General features: G+C 40.5%; 1 protein-coding gene across 4 annotated transcripts in view; it reads left to right on the forward strand.

Annotated features, from left to right (window-relative positions):
• The window catches only part of DPP6 (dipeptidyl peptidase like 6), a 464354-nt gene that overhangs the window by 228010 nt on the left and 216933 nt on the right, over positions 1-19411 (forward strand). Inside the window, exon 1 of one of the 4 annotated variants that reach the window (XM_053466561.1) lies at positions 10839-11141. The exons of 2 other annotated variants lie outside the window; for them this stretch is intronic. In XM_053466561.1, the coding sequence (XP_053322536.1) occupies positions 11085-11141 (57 nt within the window). In that variant the 5' untranslated portion in view covers positions 10839-11084. Of the gene's footprint in view, positions 1-10838; positions 11142-19411 lie in introns of those variants that run through there. One more of the 4 variants, XM_053466558.1, reaches the window with a different exon arrangement.

Below are 19411 nucleotides of genomic sequence, written 5' to 3' on the forward strand. Positions count from 1 at the left end.
ACCCAGCTACTTATTGGCATGCGCTCTTCAGCATGGAACATCAAATGATCAGGCAGGGGACCTAAGCCTTCACGATGATAAATAATAGTATAAAAAAAGTGTTGTGGAGTAGTTGGACATTTCCTGCTGTGATACATGAGAGTACAAGAACCTCTTTTCCCATTAATAAAGCATTGGAGATGTGAAGTTATGATCTGCTACAGAAGCAGAAGAGGACACTTATGGCCAACGCTGTTTTTTTTTTGTCCCTCCTCGGCATTTCCAATGGAGAGGTGGTATAAAGGCTTTCAAAATTTTTTGCTGTCTAGAGGGGTAGATTTCCTTGATGGGAGATACCTTCTTTAGATGTTAAAGTTCTTTTTTTCGCTCTACTATTTCGGTGGGCTTCATGATCAAATTGACTTGAGGGCTTCACTTAATGACATGGTGGCCCGGTCTCCGAGGACCTGCTGGGAGTCAAGGAGAAGACATCTAGATCACCAGCATTTTATTAATGAGGCATTTAGCATATTTGGGTCTGCGTTTCCTATAGGGCAACAAAGATATATCAAAGATCTACATTTTCTCTGGACACATACAAGTGAATATTCTCATTATGTAGATTAACTTGATAAAATACTATCTGTCATTCAACACTGTATGGAAGCAGAATTAAGTCACGGTATAAAATGTCATGCCTTCCATGTTTTTGCCTGGAGGAGAATTCGACTCTGGACATTGCCCCTTTCAACTCCGGTTGTGTTTGCCAGTACATGTGATTTTATACCCGACCCTGGCTTTTCTAAATGTGTATCCATTATTAAATCAAAAACACGCACTTTGATTGAGAGCCTTAATCTAATTTTGTTATGGTGTTTCCAAAAACATCAAAATTCTAAACATCTCAGACTCCTTGAGAAGCAGCAGGACTCACAGTAGGCTAGAACTCTGGTTTCAAGAAATAATTTAAAAAAATTAATAAACATATATATATATATCTATATATATATATCTATCTCTATATATAAATATTACTGCTGTCAGAGATGAGTCAACCCGCAGCGACTTTACAATTTACCCCCCCCCAAGAATAAGAGAATATTAGAAAATACGTTCAAGGCTTTCCATTTGCGATGCTTTTAGAATACACATTACTGATAGAAGCAGATATAAGATATAAGATATAAGATCTGACGTTTCTCCATTTGGGAAACTATTTTAATTGCTCTCTTTTCCAAATAAAATCACATATAAACAGGTTATAGAACGCAGCTAATCCCCCGTGGAATAAAGCGTACAGTACTGTTTTGTTGCTATTATTAGCCTAACGTTTCAGCAATAATATACGCAACAAAAATAAACACCCTAAGGATATTACAAAGTCAGGCTACAAGAACCGAGCAGAAATATGTCGGAGATCTATCGCAGGAGCCGGTAAGATTAAATCATACGGTAAACGTCAGTATATGCAGCCGGCGCTGTGGTACTCTGCTCGAGATAAAGATTATATTCAATAAATATATCACTATGTACTGTCATTCAGAGCCTTCGCTCTGTGATCCCGTATCTCAGTTTGCCTTAGTTCAGTAATTACCTTCCTTTATCATTCAGCAGTTTCACTTACAGCACATCAATGCCCAGTTTATCATCACCTTTCCAGAAAATATTGGTTTAGTATTCTCAGCTGGTCCCACGGCGGTAATTTTCTTTTTTCTTTCCAATAGTCTGTCCCCAGCGCTCTGTTTTCCCAGAGTATTATTTTTATTCTTGTTTAAAATAATTAAAGAGAAACTCCCACCATTTGCTTATTCCTAATATTAATAATTTATTTATTTTTCAAAAAATATTGCGCTGTTTTCTTTTTTTTAAGACATTTCTGTTATTCTCATAATATAATGTTTCCAGGCAGCTTCATATCAGCCATTAATGAGTTGTCGCTCTGTCATCTGATCCCAATCTACTAGACAAACACCCCGACTCCTTATCAGACTGCCTGTGGGGAACAATAGAATGGCTTGGTCATAATCACCCATCTGAATACACCGGCTAATGAAAGTCTGTGGAGGAACAGACTTCATTAGCATCGCCATAAACCATCAGCTCAGTGTGGTGTTTGAGCCGGGAAACTCACCCAAAATATCACGTGACAACAATGGCGGATTGCAGATAAACAAATGAGAAAAAATAAGAAGAAACTTTAAGTTCACTTTACTTCATTTATGTACAGAAGACACTAAGAGGCTGGTGCCCTGCCTCTGAATAGTAAATAACAATTTCTTTTTTTTTTTTTTTTTTTTCTTTAATGCTTGCAAACGACGTGCTTGAGAAAGAATATTGCGGTCAGTAGTCAATCTTTTACATGTCATTTTGTCTAACTGAGGATCTAAAACACAATTAAAATCCCCCATCCAAATCAACGGGCCCTGTTTTATTTTTAAAGTTTTTTCCAAAAGTTTTGTAAATAACAATTTCAGGTGTCCAAATCAATAGACCTGTTTGGGGGGGGGGGGTGCCTGGCTAGATAGGGGAGGCTTGGGGCTATCAAATGGAAAGGGAAGGGTCGGGGGCAGGAATGGTGAGGGCTGGGGGCATAGCCTCTTCCCACCTTACCTGTAGAGCAGTTGGGCGCAGTATACCGGCCACACGGAAGCTGGAACAGCACATTGATTTTACAGCTACCTGGGCCGGTTAGGAGAGATCACAGTCATTACCTAGGACAGTCCCTGAAAATCAAGACAATTGGGAGGTATGCAAGTATGCAAATGTGGTTACCCTACTTGTCATACAAAGCACTGTTCTGTACTTGTGTAGAAAGACAAAAATACAATTAGCGTGCCGGTTTATGGGTTTGTCTTAAAACAATAATCATTGTGGGGTTTTTATTTGTTTTTTGTTTTTTTTGTCCCCAAAACTGGATAAAATAAACATTAAAATGCGGGCAATAAAAGGCTGCCCTACAAACAAAGGTTGTTGCTTAAAAGGAAACGTTGGCATCGGCCTGTTTGCTACTCTGTAAAGAAATATTCATTCCTTTGCCTTCCGAAGCTTGACAATAGGACTCCATTCATGTCGGTGCCTCCAACAACTTGCCTGCGTTCGACACAGCGAAGTAAAAATTGTTCTGCGGCTGCGAACGCTAAGCCTGTCGACATCCATATAACGTCTGATCAATTTAAGCTGACAGGTCCTTTATCCACTTGTCATGTTTTAATTATTGACATTATTCAAAAGAGCGCAACTGGGGAAAAAAAAAATCAAACGTATATTTTTTTTTCTTGCATTTTCCTAGCTTAGGCTCTGCAGCTTCACACTTAATCCATAAGCAATGAAATCGGTGTTATTTTATATGGAATTGGTTCATTCTATATGCGTAATGAGCTTTACTTGTTTTATTGCTGACGGTGGGGGGGGGGGTTACAGGAGAAAAGAAAAGAACAAATCGTCTTTTCTCCTCGTGCAGAATTAGACTATTCATGTTTCATGGAAGGTTTTTATGCCTTTAGAATACAGGCATGGAAGAAATGTTATGTTTTTTTTTTTAAAAGGGAATCCCACCCCCCCAAAAAAGGGTACATTTCACTCAGGAACAAATGGAGCTTAACTAACTATAACAACAGCCTTTGTTTTGATCTTAACTATTGATGACGTATTAGCTGATAATAAATAATTAGGGCTACAGAGGGCAGCCATCTTGTTTTCCCGGTGGGTGTGGCTTTCACAAGGGGTGGAGCTACCCCAGAATATGTGCAAAGTTGGCACAATGTGAGTGGGTCGGACCTGGGCATGGAATGGGAGTGGCCATTGCAAAAATAGAATTCAATTCGAAAAAAAATATTTTTTTTAAAAAAAATCACAAATATTGGGAAATATTGTTTTAAGATTCTTAATAGAACTTGAAATGTCCAATTATGATTCAAAATAGGACAAACAGTGGCCAGTGTTATTAGAGTTCTTGTCCTGCGGTAGATCTATCACGTTGTCTTTAGTCCTGTCCTATTTTTTTGGAAAATTGATCACAATTTCAAATTTCAAATTAAGGGCAAATGGGGCTCCGACTGGCATTGTGGCTCCAACTCAACTTTGACAGCGATGACAATGTCTCAACGGACACAGACTCAGGGACCGACCTTCAATATGATGGATGACCATATGCTCTCCATTCTTTAAATAGACTGGATTCAAGCCATGAAAAACCCCATTGTAATTCTTGGGTATTTAGGCAAAATGCATTGGAAAATTGTAGAAAATTCACCATATCTCAAAAATCAATCATAAGCCTTGCTTAATGTCCCTCTGCAAGACAGAAAGCATGGATATTGTACTAAGCACAGAGGTGGAATCAGCAATCACCTTACTTGGTTGTCTTGACATCTTGGAAGGTTTGTGGGTTGACCCCGAGTCTTGTACCCTTGACTTAATTATAAGGATGAACGGCCAGATTCTCGGGGTCAACTGGCCTTTTATATTCTCTATTGATTCGATCATACTCCGGCTTTCCGATTAGTATTTTTATGGTGTGTTATAATGGAACTGCTTGTTTCAGCATATGCCACTCAGCTGTGTCCATCTCTGTGGGTGTAAACATAAATAAAAAAATATAGGGTGAGCGATATAAAATATATAAAAAGGGATCCCAACACCAGAAATAAAAATGGTGGAATACTTATCTATAAAACAAAATAAATCTTCTGCACAGGATCAGGCAGAATCTTTTAAATTCTTCCAATAAAAGGTACAATAGTCCAATTGTCATAAAAAAAGAAAAAATACAAAAAAACAACCTGAATAAATAAATAAATACGAAGTACTCAAGGGTTAAACGTATGGTAAAGGGCTGGCAGGTGAGAAGAGGCACATCCAAATAATGATATATATTTATATAAGCCCCTGTATTTGTTATTTATGGTTACTATTTGTGTTTTTCTTCTTTTTTTTATTGTTGTCCAGGAGTGTAAATAGGTTACATAGTAACTTTGCAGTGAATAATTTTGTATGTGAATCATCTAACATAGAAGGACCAGACAAACGGAGACTAAGAGAAAGATTGAGAAGGAAAGGAAAGAAAGATAGAGAGCGAGAGAGAGAGAGAGAGAGAGCGAGAGAGAGAGAGAGCGAGAGAGAGAGAGAGAGAGAGAGAGAGAGAGAGAGAGAGAGAGCGAGCGAGCAGGAGCCGTTCTCAGCATCAACCTTGCTCTGAAGCCCCATGGGTCTCTGAATGTTTTGTTCGCTAATTTTCATGCATCAGTAATTCAGTATTGTGGCAAAATGCCAGATTAACACTGTGTCAAATTGCATGCTTCATTCGCCCGATTCCCATTCGTTAGAATGAAATAAATAATAATTCACACACCCACACACCTTTTGTTCCTCCTCTGTAATGAAAACCTGGTCTTACTTACTTGATGTAGCAGGTAATATCGGGGACTTTTTCAAGCCAAAAGCTTTCATGTTTTTTTTTATATTCTGAAAGTGTCCACCCTGAGCGTATTTGGATTGCCAGCTATAGATACAGACACAGCAGGCAGGAGCCCAACTTGGCTCGTGAAGCATGGAGCGGTGCAAGCCAGAGCCGGTCCAAACGCCTTCTCAACATTTTGGCCCTCGAATGCGTCGTCTCGGACACTCATGGTGACTTTCCTCCATATGCAGTAGGGGGGGAATCCGATTTGGCTTGCACCCTGTTTGACGTTCTGAGCCCGTGGCCCTCCTTACCCCCTTGCATCTATCAATTTGTGCATCTATTGTGAAATAATCTTTGATAATATGGCTATTCCAAAAAAAAATGACTTTATCATTAAAGCAGATTTGTTGCTAAAATCGCTGTCCACGTTATTTTAGCCTTAAATATAATATATCACAGCACATTTATAGTTTTTATTTTGGATAGCAATCCACTTATCTCAGCAGTGTTTTGGTGATAAATGTCTGTTTTATTGCTCCAGTAATGACATTATCTCATTTGGTGTTGGTCTATGGATACACAATGCCAATGGTGCCTCAGGAAACCTCTGATGGTGAAGCCCCCCCTGTATATACCGGTACAGCTTGCGTTGTCAATGTAAAAAAAGAAAAGTGATTGAGTATTGTTATATGCGACCTCTGGGATGCATAAAACAATCTGTGATACATTTTAGGTTCTCCTCTAAACAGTTTTTTTCAGATCAAGACTTTGGAAGTTTGGTTTCCTACCCAATTCAACCATAGCTGTCAATGGTGGCACTTGCCAAATTGTCAATGACCCAATGGGCGTAAACAGAGAAGCACTGGCCTCCTGGAGAAGTCGGGTTCTAAGAAGCCGCTCTCCATGGCGGGCCAAGTTCTCAGCTGCAGTATACCAGAAGCAAACATAGAAGAGAAATAAAGAACCATCCATCGTACTCTGTGGCATCTAAGTAGGGGTTTGTTCACTAAACTTGGCCTATTCTTAACGCTGGCAAACTTAACAAAAACCGAGAGTGCCTGTCAAACTCATAATTTGCTAAACAGCTCCTGACTGGGCACCAAGTTCCGGGATAAGTTATCTCAGTCGGAAACGAACGGGACAATGCTTGGCAGAGAACGTGCTTAGTGCAGTTATAGAGGTCTCTCCAGGGCTTAGCGTGTCCAGGGGCATCAGCAAATTCCTTCACTAAAAGGGATTCTTTAGAATGATTAATGGATGGTATTGGGGCTTTTCCAGCTTTTCCTTTAGACAACAAACCCTTATTGTCTACGTATCAACGGCAAACCTCGCACTTTTAGAAGCACTTGGGAGTCTGAGCTTTCAAGCTTTTCGTTAAGTTGGAAGAATTGTCATTTTCATTGAAAAGTACCCACTACTGTTCAAGAGATTGGGGTCACTTAGAAATCCCCTTGTTTTTGAAAGAAAAGGACATTTTGTCCATTAAAATAACATGAAATGGATCAGAAGTCCAGCGCAGACGGGGTTAATGTTGTAAATGACTATGGTAGCTGGAATCTCTTCATAGGTGTACAGAGGCCCTTTATCACTCCCATCACTCCTGTGTTCCAATGGCCCTTTATCACTCCCATCACTCCTGTGTTCCAATGGCCCTTTATCACTCCCATCACTCCTGTGTTCCAATGGCCCTTTATCACTCCCATCACTCCTGTGTTCCAATGACCCTTTATCACTCCCTTCACTCCTGTGTTCCAATGGCCCTTTATCACTCCCATCACTCCTGTGTTCCAATGGCCCGTTATCACTCCCATCACTCCTGTGTTCCAATGGCACATTGTTTTCGCTTGTTCCAAGTTTAAGTTTAAAAGGCTAAATGATGATTAGAAATGTTATAGCCAGAAATGTCCTTGTTTTCCATGAAAACAGCTAAGTGACCCCAAACTTTTGAACAGTAGTGAAAATATACAATTTTTTTTTCATTTTCGGAAACATTAGTATTTCTCTGTTAAATACATATTTCACCCCTGATTTCCTTTCTCCAGCTTTGTCTTATGATCCTTTTGCCCCAATCTTTAGCTTTCTCTGAAATCGGTTTTATTCACACGGCCAACCTACACTTGTCAGACGCTTGACATTTTTTTTTCTCGCGTCGTGGCCTGATGTTAATAACTCGAAGACGCCCGTAGACACTTTTCTTCAAGGCTTCAGCACCACGTCGTGAAACACATGTTAGCTCGTTGCGTGTTTGCAGAGGGTGATCCCGGACGCAGTTTTACAGCGTAAGCAACATTACCTCTGCGTTAACCGAAGCCATTCATCTAAAATGCTACGTGCAAAAAAAACGCAGCGCTTCTGGGTAAAGGTTGACTGATTATATAAATGTGCTTTTGATGGTGAAAACTCATGCATGGAATTAAACGTGGACGAGGCGTAGATCTTTATTGTAATTGATAACCGTACGGCGGTTGCTATCATTATTAGTTGTTCCAATTGAAGGCGAGGACATGTTTATTGCATGAGCTCATCTTGGAATTTCAAGCATGGACTGGTTATGAAGATGAGACGGGTAGGAAACATACAGGGGTTATATCGCTCACCGTGCATGGATATATTCTCCTCTTGAGTTATCTGCATACTGTAAGACCAAAGCAGAACCCACCTTCTTCAGTAGTAAATATGTAATAAGTGTCCCTTCTTGGGAATGGCTGGTCCCTCATTGGAACCACTGGCGTAACTACAGGGGGCCTGATGCGACCTGTTGTTTCTGTTTCCTTGTCCCGGTTAAAAATAGTTTAGAATGGTCCCTTACAAACCGCACCGCTCCAGGTCAGAAGGGCCCTTCCTAAACTATTTGGAACCGGCAAGGGGAGACAGGAACGTATCGGGGTCACATGATGTCACATGAACCAGCGGTGAACAGAGGCTGGACGCATGGATGTGTAATTGTGTGTGTGAGCATGTATGTATACTTGTGTGTGTGAGCATGGATGTATACTTGTGTGTGTGAGCATGGATGTGTAGGTGTTTGTGTGTGAGCATGGATGTATAAGTGAGTGAAATGGAGTGCGTGTTAGAATGAATGTGTACGTGTGTTAGTGAGTATGAGTAAGTGTGTGTAAATTGAATAAGTGTGTTTACATATATGAGCCAGAGTGTATGTTGGAAGGGGGGCAAGGGGCAAAGAAGACACAGACAAGTTGTGATGTTGGGGGGGTCCCGGGGCAATTTTCGCATCAGGGCTGTGTGGCTTCTAGTTACGCCCCTGTTTGGAACCCAAGTCCCTCTTCCCCCCTTTTCCTCCCCTGATGCCCCTCTCTTGTAAGAGCTCAGAATGTTTGCTGGGTATGAGGATATCACAGGGTTCTACACCCCAAAAAGGCACAATAATGTGCATAGAAACAGCAGGAAACGGGCTTATAGATTAAATTGAGTAAAATTATTCTAAACGCCTTCCACAGTTTCATAAAATGCTATCAATAGGTCAGATAAAAAGGCTTAGCTCCTTCTAGCTCCTTAAATGCCCCACTTTGGCTTTCAGAAATTTATATAAAAAAACAGTTCTTTAGCTTTATTTTTGAATATCAATAAATATAACAAAATAGATACCCTGTAAACCGCTTCTCTGTGGGTGTCGCTTGTCTGGCTGGCACTTACATGGTTAAATAAGCCCCTCCAATGTGCGTCTTATCATTTTTTTTTCCCATATTGCTCTAGTATTTGTGTAATTTGTAGAAATTCATGTTTTTAGCCCGGTATATGACATCATATAAAGCCATTTGGTTCAGCATTGATCTAATACCCGCTGAATTTTGTGCCTGAATACGGGACGGAAATAAAAAAAAAGCAGCAATCCCATGAAAATAAGCAGCGGTGCGGGAGCGCGACAGCCGCCGTTACTCTTAATTAGAGGTTAAAGTCCCAATCGTCTCGGGAATCTCTCGGATAGGGAAATGTTCCTGCTAATTCCTCACAGTCCTGCCCCGGACGCTGCTTTTAACATATAACCTGTTTTTAGACCCGAGCCATAAATATCTCCCTTAGAGAAGCTGTAAAGGGACCGCTCACAATCGAGTCATTCGGCACGATTATCGTGAACGGTCTTCATGGGCGCGAGTCACCGATCGTAACAAAGTGCCTTTATACCGAGAGGAGTTGTGCGCGCGAGGAGACGGGATTATTCTGCATAGCAAATTTCAGCGCAGGCGGCAGGATAATAAAAAACAAAAAAAATCTCACACCCTCCAGCATCCATAATGCCGTTTATATGGAAAATGTATAGGGATATAGAATTTGACAGCCCCATTCCGCCCCATCTAATCTGCTGTAAAACCTTAGGTCTTGTTTAGATTCAGGAGCCGTACGCCGATCCCATGCATGTTTTCATTCCCCTCACTGTATTAGCCTCTACCACCTCTGCTGGGAGGTTGTTCCACTAATCCACTACCCTCAAAGGTGATTTCAAAATGTCTTGATCCAGCTCCCAACGACACAAAGGTACAGAGTAAGAATGATTAGACTTTAGTGACTCATTGATACATTTTATCCTGTGTTTATTCTTCTGCTTCCTCAACATACAAGCGACAATGTGGCATTTTGGGCTGGTTTTGGCTGCTTACATTATTATTACGTATTGTTTTATATAGCGCCAACATATTCTGTAGCGCTGTACAATGTGTAACTTTTTCCTCCCCCTTCTTGAGTGTGTAGCATCCTACATTTTCATGTATAGGTTCCGCATATTTAAATGCCAGCTGAACGGGGGTATTTTATGCCTCTTTTATCAAATGATGAATAATTATTCACTCGTCTCTATTCTCGGTCACAGGAAATATTGGGTCACCCGGTCTCGGGCTGTCATTGGGGCTTCCCATTTGGAGTAAAATACAATGCATGGCGGGGCTCGTTCATTTTAGGGGTCCAGATATTCCGGAACCCTTGCCAGGTCTTCCAGAAAAGGAAAAAACATCCCACATGATTTGAAGCCACAGTTGTTCACAACCTATTTCTACGATTTGTTATTCCTCCCCGACGCGATGTATGGTTTAGGGATTCCATCGCCCACCGCTTTGCGGCGGATCTCATTTAACTCCCTAGCTACCAAGGGGTTAACCGGGTCAGAAACTTGCAAGAACACACACACAATGTGGCCTTTGCTGCTGCGAGCTGCCGTCCCCGACCGTCCAATCAGACCCCGTCTTACATCTGGATCTCCCTGACAAGGAAACGAGTCCTACAAGGCTGTGCTACTTATCTGCTGGTGCATGCTCCGTGCATCTGACTAGGGAGAGGAAAGGGGGGGGAGAGAGCTGGAGTACGGAGAGAAAGCGAAGCAGGAGGCGGGGAGGGGGCTCACATCGCTAGGTTGTTTCCAAGCTGAGCTCCTGCCAGTACCAGGTTGCCAAGCTGTTATCACGGCTCCTCCGATGCAGAGGCTCCTTCTCGTTGCGAGAAGCCCGCCGATGCTCGCGACTCCCCCTGACTTTTTGAATTCCTTTTTTTTTATTTTATTTAATTTCCTCTAATCCTGGGATCGGCTTAAAATGCCTTTAAATTGACAGATCTGAGAGGCTCTTTGCGGTGGACTTCCAGCTCGTTCTCTCTCGCTCTCTCTCCGTCTTTTATTTTATTTCTTGGCTTTTGGGGCATTTAAACACCGGGCAGGATCCTGTATTCCGTCGTGCCCGGCGCCAGTTAAGTGGTCATCATGACTACGGCGAAGGAACAAAATTCGTCGGTGAAATCAGTCCATCAGCAGGAGCAGGTAACGCTCGTCTTCTTCTTTTATGTGGAAATTGTTTGTAGAAGCTATAAACCCGTTAATGTAACCCCCGCCAGTCACAAACGGACGCGGTCTGCCCTCCGGCACTCCGGCTCTTACAGATGTCAAGTCCCAGCATCCTGGGGTATGAGGGATGATGAGAGTTGACGTCCACCAAAGCTAGCGCTCTTCCGTGGCTGAGCTCTTGCCGCCTGTGGTCTGCCTTTTTGAGTCATTTTTAAGGGATTTCGTTTGTTTCATCAATAATGTATACCTACAGAAAACCAGCCACAATAATCCGGCTGCCCTCCTTCTGTATATACATTCTTCAGAGGGGTCTTCTTTGGGGGGGTCGCCGGATGAGCATTTCGGAAGTTGCTGAATAGGTTTTATAACTCCTTACTTATCCTAGAACCTAAACAACAGTGTTTATTCTATGTGAGAGAGAAATCGGGCTGCTGTCTGTCCTACGAGAGACCCCTTACCGAGGATGACACATGACGGAGAGGAGAGGGGGCGGGGGGGGGTTTGTTCTGGTTATTTTGTTTAGTAAATGTAACAATCCAATCTTCCTGTGATGGTTAAAGCCTAAAAGCCCCCACACAAGGGGTTAAGCGGCGTTTCCCACATCAGCATAAACTTTCACCTATGGAAACTCAGATTTCTGATTGGACGCTCTCTTGGCACTGTAAGGGTTAATGGGGAATTCTACCCTAAAGCAAGAAAGCCTTTTAAGACCAAAAATAATAATAATAATAATAATAAAAAAATGTTTAAGAAATAATTTGGGAGCAGCTGTGTACTTGGGTCAGCGTCTCCGGAGGTAAATAAATAAGTGCTTAAGGGACCTGCGCTCTCCTATTTCATTATTGTAAATAATTGGTTGTTTTTAATCAATAATTAAAGGAAACAAAGAAAAAAAAAACAGTTACACTAGATTTCTTAGGTCACAGATTAATTTACGGGCCGGTTTCTTGATACTTGATATCGCCCACTGATCAGCAGGCGAGCGGAGTTTGCGAAGGAAGGACTATATAAAGGAACCTGTTTAACCCCTGCAGCGCCAGAGAGGGGTGTATTATGGTGCAGAATAAATATTTAGATTATGTTAAGGTGCAGGTTGCATCATAGATCTCCAGCTGTTTAAATATTGTGACATTTTAACTTAATATTTGAATGTAACGAATCCAGCTCCTGAGTAGATTCCAAAATATTATCTACGTGTATCCGCACCTAAATATTGAAATGAATAAATAATGGATGCGTGTGTGTATGGACGTGGATTTGTATAGGTTGTGGCTACTGAGTCTGATAATAGCTCACTAGTTTTGCTGGGAACTTTTTTTTTTTGACTATTAGATTAGAATTTTCTAAACTTACATAGAATAAACTTGCAGAACATCCGGAATTAATAAGTATTACTACGGTTTACGGGGTATGAGAATTATAATAATCCCAATATCTCTTTATTTTATATAATTAGCAAATCTACCCCCGAAAAGGAACTCTTCCGCGTCCGACTATTTACATGGGGTTTTTTAAACTGCGCATGGCCATACCTGGGAACTTTCTAAATGAGCTTACCCTTAGACTCTTGCGATATTAACCCTTTAACAGCTCATCATGAAGATTCTACATTGGGAGTTACCAAAATGTGCTCGAATACCGGTCCCCATGGAAACCTAGACTTGTCATTATTTAGAAATACACGTAACTGAGTCACCTGCATTCAAGCAGGGATAACGGCCATAAGATACTGGTAGTCTTATATATGATCACAGAGAATAGGAGAGAGTCACCTCCAGACTACGTGACCCTGGGATTCTACCCCCTTCACCCTGAGGTTGGGGCAAAAACCCTGAAAGTGCCCAGATGTGCGGATAATACTTTCAGAATGTTTTTGTTAGCAATGATTTACAAACGATATTCTGGGACACATTATTATGTATTGTTTTATATAGCACCATCATATTCCACAGCGCCGTACAATGTACGCACAGGGAGAGAAGGTCCTTTCACTCTCTTAGACCAAGAAAAACTGCAATAACATCTCAGGAGCGGAGTCCTTTAAAAAGCACCTGCTACTGTCACAATGGATTGCAAATGTTCTCTTTGTGGGTATCTCCCACTGTGACACACCATGGCGCGTTCGGATTCAAAACCCTCTACAGTCCTAATGTTGCTTTTAGCAGTCCACGGAACTTAGAAGCTTACTCAGGAGTCTGAAACATTCCCTCCCTTCAAGCTTATAGCAGGGAATGGCATAATCAGCTCATTCTGGCGGGTATATACTGTATGTGTATATATTATATATATATATATATATATATATATATATATATATATATATATATATGGTAATACTCCAGAATTGGGTTCTTTTTATTTAAGGGACGTCTTGGGCAAATTTGTTGCAAAATTTGGAGAATTATTGAAAAATCCAATGAGATTTTTGATGATCGCCCCAGATCACTCTCCAACCGGATCTCATCACATCCTTGGTAATTATGCCATAAGTACTCTATGGTTTTAATTTAACCCATTTACTGCCATGTGAGGGGTGGCATGGGATTGCATGGTATTGGAAAGGTGTTTTCCCTTCCTCTCTGGCCCTGAAAGGTTATTAGTAAAAGATTTACTTTGTGCCGGCTGGCATGACGATGGAATCAATTTGTCATACTTTGCACTTTTTTTAACCTGGTTTACAGATATTGTACTGAGAATCATCGCTGTATTTGTCATTTTTATTTCACGCAATATTCTTATATTTACTGCCTGGTGGGAGTTGCAGTCCAGCAAGATCTGGACATACAGTAGGCGCCCTAACTAACTATTGGTAAATAATGTTAATTTATCAGGGCAATTATAAGTCACCTTGCCTGTCTCTACTATACAAAGATTTAAGGTGACTACACCTAGGGGAGGGCAACCTTCAGCCCCAGGGGCAAATTCCACTAAGTGGCCTAACACATGTGAGAGACAATACAGTTACAGGACTATAGGAGCCAGTCTAGCACACGGTCCCTATGACGGGCATCACAGAAAATCGATAGAGGATCCATAAAGGATCCAGTCAGGGTATAAACTCTGCCTAGAAGTTAAGATACAAATGCGGCTAAGTGAAATAACAAGTAACACACAAATTTACTTTATACAGTGGCCCAGCAAAATCAGAGCAGCACATGGGGCAACTACCCCCCCCGCCCCACTTGCCATCAATTCCCCGACTGCATCCCTTTTTAAGCTCATCCATTTGCCCAGCTGGCAGTGTAGCCCTGAAAGACACATATTGTATATTTTATTTCCAGTGTTAGCAGCAGGCATTTTTATTACTTTCTGTGATGTACACTCACGCAGACAATATAAACAGTGCCTGCTTGCTCTAGGTAGTAATGGAATTTTGTTTTATTTAACTCCCGAGGCTCAAGAAGAGTCTGCCTTATTGCAGGATTTCGTCGTAGCAAACTTCCCAAATAGGGAGACCAGGTCGGCGGGTTTTTTTTTTTCCACGACGCATATACATCTCAAGTGTTAATTACCATCTTATATAAAGTGCTGCCCCCTGCTGTATTTGGAAAGCATAACAAAGTACCTGATCACTTCTGCTCGTTGTTACATCCCCCGTACTGCAGGGGGCAGCACTTTACATGTGTAATGTATATGTGTCTCGGAAAACATGGCTAATGTGGGCACCCTAACCTCATATGTTTTTGGAGGGGGCATAAATCCATCTGTTCTAAGGGGGAAACACAGAGCCCCACACAATAAATCTCACAATAAAAATGGTCTTCTTCAGGATTGATTCAAGTGTAGAAATATAATCCAGTAAATGGAAAAGTTAGTTAATGCTCCACTCCCTATCCAAGATAAAAAAAAATCTTCCTCTTTGGCCTTTGAAAGTGTTGGGCGTTCTCCTGTACAATGGTTCCTGTATCCATTAAGCCTCACGGATGTATAATTAAGTTAATTAACTACGCTCGATAAGCATTCAGGTATCCATGTATCATGTAGACTTTTCCTCTGAAACCATGCCAACAAAACACCCCTGGATACCTGAGTATAATTAATTTGTTTTTCTTCTTTTATTAATATATAAAAATAACCAATTCAAAAGCTCTCAACTTAGAAACATATTAATTCCTTGCTCAGATGTTGTTATAATAACCGGTAGTTTCATTGAGATAGCTCGGTGTATACCCGCAGACTACAAATCTCACAGACTCCGGATAAAAGCATCTCGCTCAACGACAAAAAAAAAAAGAAAAAGGATTTAGACAGCATATGGTCATGAATTACGTAGCCCGGGACTTGGCCAAGGTACCAAAACTAGGAACGTCCTAACTTGTATTGCTTAACATGGAGCTGAATCCAGTCTACTGTTATATAACACTGCAATTCTTCTAGAATTTACCTAAAATGATTAAAATATTTAACCTTTCTTCATGCCACAATTCGTATCATTAACCCCTTAAGGACAATGGGCGGTCCCTAAACCCATTGAAAACAATGCATTTTGAGCCCGTACATGTACAGGCTTTGTCATTAAGGGGTTAACCCAATCCTATCCACTTAAGGAGCCTGACATCCTTGCCTGTTTGATAGGCTTCCATATTTTACGTAGCACCGATGACTGGGGGGCATCAGTTAAGGAAGGACAACCTTTATGATATGAATGCTGCTGGTTACTCTGGTAGACATGATGTTGAGATAAATGGGCATTACCGTCCCTTTAATAAATCACCCAAGTAGGGCAAGTTCAGTCCAAACTCATAATAAGTTGGCCCAGTGAATGGCTCCACTTCTCGTACTCTTCCTAGTCCTCTATGGTCATTTAGAACCTTGGACAACCACTTAACGCTAGTTACAGATAACTACATTCTATTGATGCTCCTAATGGCTATTGTTCTCGTGTTGTAGCTACTTCAATAAAGTCATCTATTTCAGTGGAAACGTGAATTTCTCCTATTAAAGCGCCGTTTCTACGCTCCTCCGGACAGAGACCATGCAAGACGTATAATGCCGTTTATTTGTTGACTACCGCATCCATTGAGGTTAAATCATTTTGGGATCAAAATGTTTCTGTCATGCGCTTATACCTTTTGACATGCTATAATAGAAGGATTTGACAGTCATCGATGCGTTTCATTTGGCGATAACCTCAGCTGAAGCATTTCTCATAATGAAAATTAACCTCTGCTGGCTGAAAGTACTTTTTTCCTGCGTTTCTAGGCAAGATGGAAAAAAATATGGTGATCTTTTCTTTGGAAGCACATTAAGACCCAAATCTTTTAATCTCAAACGCTTGTCGGCCATAGATCTCTAAAATATACACGGAAAACTAATTTGTCAGCAGATGAGAACCAATGAGCTTTTCTAGTCTGCACGTTTTTCAACCTGCGTTGACATTTTATGATTTTTGGGGAGATTTTTCTCTTCCCCCACCCAGCTCCTTTTGCTTTGTAGGACATGCCTTGACCGAATGCACTCAACACAACCCAGCAGTTCAGATGTAAGAGGTACCTCCAGCCAGGTCTAGAGGTTTACAGGGGTCTTTTTGGGGCAAGAGGAGAGGGCATTTCTGGTAGGTTTCCTTTTTTGCTGAAAAAATGCATATTAAAGTACTGATATTCCCGTTGGTGGGGTTGTTTGTGGCATTGGACTCCCTTTAAATTCCCTCATTGTATAGTATAGTATTGTATTGTATAGTATTGTATAGTATAGTATAGTATAGTATTGCATTGTATAGTATAGTATAGTATTGTATTGTATTGTATTGTATAGTATTGTATAGTATTGTATTGTATAGTATAGTATAGTATAGTATTGTATAGTATAGTATTGTATTGTATTGTATAGTATAGTATTGTATAGTATTGTATTGTATAGTATAGTATAGTATTGTATAGTATTGTATAGTATTGTATTGTATAGTATAGTATTGTATAGTATTGTATTGTATAGGATTGTATTGCATAGTATCGTATAGTATTGTATTGTATAGTATAGTATTGTATAGTATTGTATTGTATAGTATAGTATTGTATAGTATTGTATAGTATTGTATTGTATTGTATTGTATAGTTTTAGATGTCGTCTCCTTGCATTTCTCCCCCTTTGAAATGTTTCCTTTCTTTTGTTGGTTTGTTGTCTGTGTTGGTTGATGTCCATGCCGGTGTAGCTCTAGCATCTGCCCTATAGGTTGTATGTTGACCATAGATCTAGCTCTCTCTCTTTTTAAAATTTTAGTCGTTTTTTTTTAAAATTTGTAATATAAATGCTATATTTCTTTCTTTCCCCAATGTATCAGACCACTAAATGCCTGCTATCTCAGATGATGAGTCCGTAGCACGTCCTTTGTCTGATAGAGAGGCAGATGAAGTCGTTTCTAAATGGGGAAAAACCCCTAAACGTTATTAGAAAGACACTATAAAAAAATTATCTGACAACCAAGAACATATCTTTTATTGGTTAAAAACTGTCTGTTTAGGAACTTTTCCCATGTGATAGAAGCTGATATCTGACAGCTTTAAATATAAGATATGTCTTCAGTCTGTGCGGACTGGCCACGGGCAAATGCATGGAGCATAGCAGCACACGCATGCACATCATTTATTGGCCACTGGCCTTAAAGTGCCAGAGCCAATATTTCATCCCTAGCCCGTTCCTGGTCTTGAGGGCAGGGAACGTAATTACTAAGGTTTGCTATCAATACCGATTGAACTCAACATGGCTGACATTAAAAGGTCCCGAGTATCTCTAACAGTTACACAGCTTGAAAAACAAAACACAATCATGGCAACCACAATGGCCATATTATTTATTGGATGCAGAGTATACAGTTGTAAAGCCCACACCGATGTGTGGTACCCGGGTATGACCGCTCCACCGCATGAGGTCTATCCGATGGCACATTATTAAATTCAGTTACTGATCCTGAAAGCTGTGTAACGTAATTAATTACCGTATACTGTCTTATGCACTATTGGTCACAAACCATGAATGAAACACAAAACAAGCCGTATTCATCGGTACCTGAATAAAATGCGGTCGCTGTTGAATCTGTTGACGCTGGTATCTGTAACACTTGTGGGCTGTTATTCGGTGTTTTAAAGCGACACTCCAGCCATCGTATGGACTTTAATGGATACGATAGCTGAGTGGTCCCTTTAATCTATTATATGGTTCCCATTGCGAATGTATCGGGGGATTCTGGAGAATGGGCATTTACCCCTTTACCTGCCCCCTGCTCAGAAAGCGTTCCTATTTTTCTTTCAATAAAAATGCTTTCCTGAAACTGATTGGCAGCTCCGAGCCAAACAAGATAACAAGCGCAATATCCTGCATGGAATACAATGTTATCGAATTTATTCTGTGAATACACGGTGTATTAGCACAGATTGTCAGCCTTTGGGGCTATTGTCATGACTCCATCTGAAGGCAGACTATCACTGTAAAAGTAATACTTAAATTAATACATTAAGTTCTAAATATGTCTATATATATATATAATGAATACTGTATATAGTATACATAAATATATATTAGAATTATTATGGGGGATAATCTCTTTAAAAGCGCACATATACCTAACACACTGAGGAATATTACATATAAATTTAGCTGGAAATACATTTCGATATTTTTCTCTTTTTCCCAGAAAATTATATTATTTTTCCGCTTACCAGCAGCAAGATTTCAGTCTCTGATCCACTTGTATAACGGCGAATTGGCTCCAAAGTGCATTCAAATGAGATGTCAAAGCTTATGCATAGATAATTACTGATAAAAACAGCCAAAATGACAGATTTTTTTATTGGGTCAAGCTGAATGTTATTTTTCGAGTGGATTTGCAACGGCGGTGCCATAGATTAATAAGTAGGCCTTACTGTCACTTAGGGAGAACTGGAGTGAATACGAGGACACTTATTAACCCCTTAAGGACAGTGGGCGGTCCCTTAACCCATTGAAAACAATGCATTTTGAGCCCGTACATGTACGGGCTTTGTCATTAAGGGGTTAAATATCCGCAGAGCGCTGGCCGTATTGCCGTGTTTTGCATACAATTCTGTGTCCTGTTCTAGATTTTTATTGATTTGCAGATGCGAGATGGTAGGAAGAGTTTTGGAACATTGTGAATTCCTCAGCATATTAGAGCACTGTAAAAAAGCTCATTAATGGGGACAATAACAGCTAAACTCCTTAAGACTGCAATTTGAGCGAGGTTTTACTGCCTTACGCGGAGTTATTGTAAACACAAGGGCACGGCGCATCGT

This window comes from Spea bombifrons, chromosome 5 (assembly GCF_027358695.1).
Source record: "Spea bombifrons isolate aSpeBom1 chromosome 5, aSpeBom1.2.pri, whole genome shotgun sequence".
Classification (NCBI taxonomy): domain Eukaryota; kingdom Metazoa; phylum Chordata; class Amphibia; order Anura; family Pelobatidae; genus Spea; species Spea bombifrons.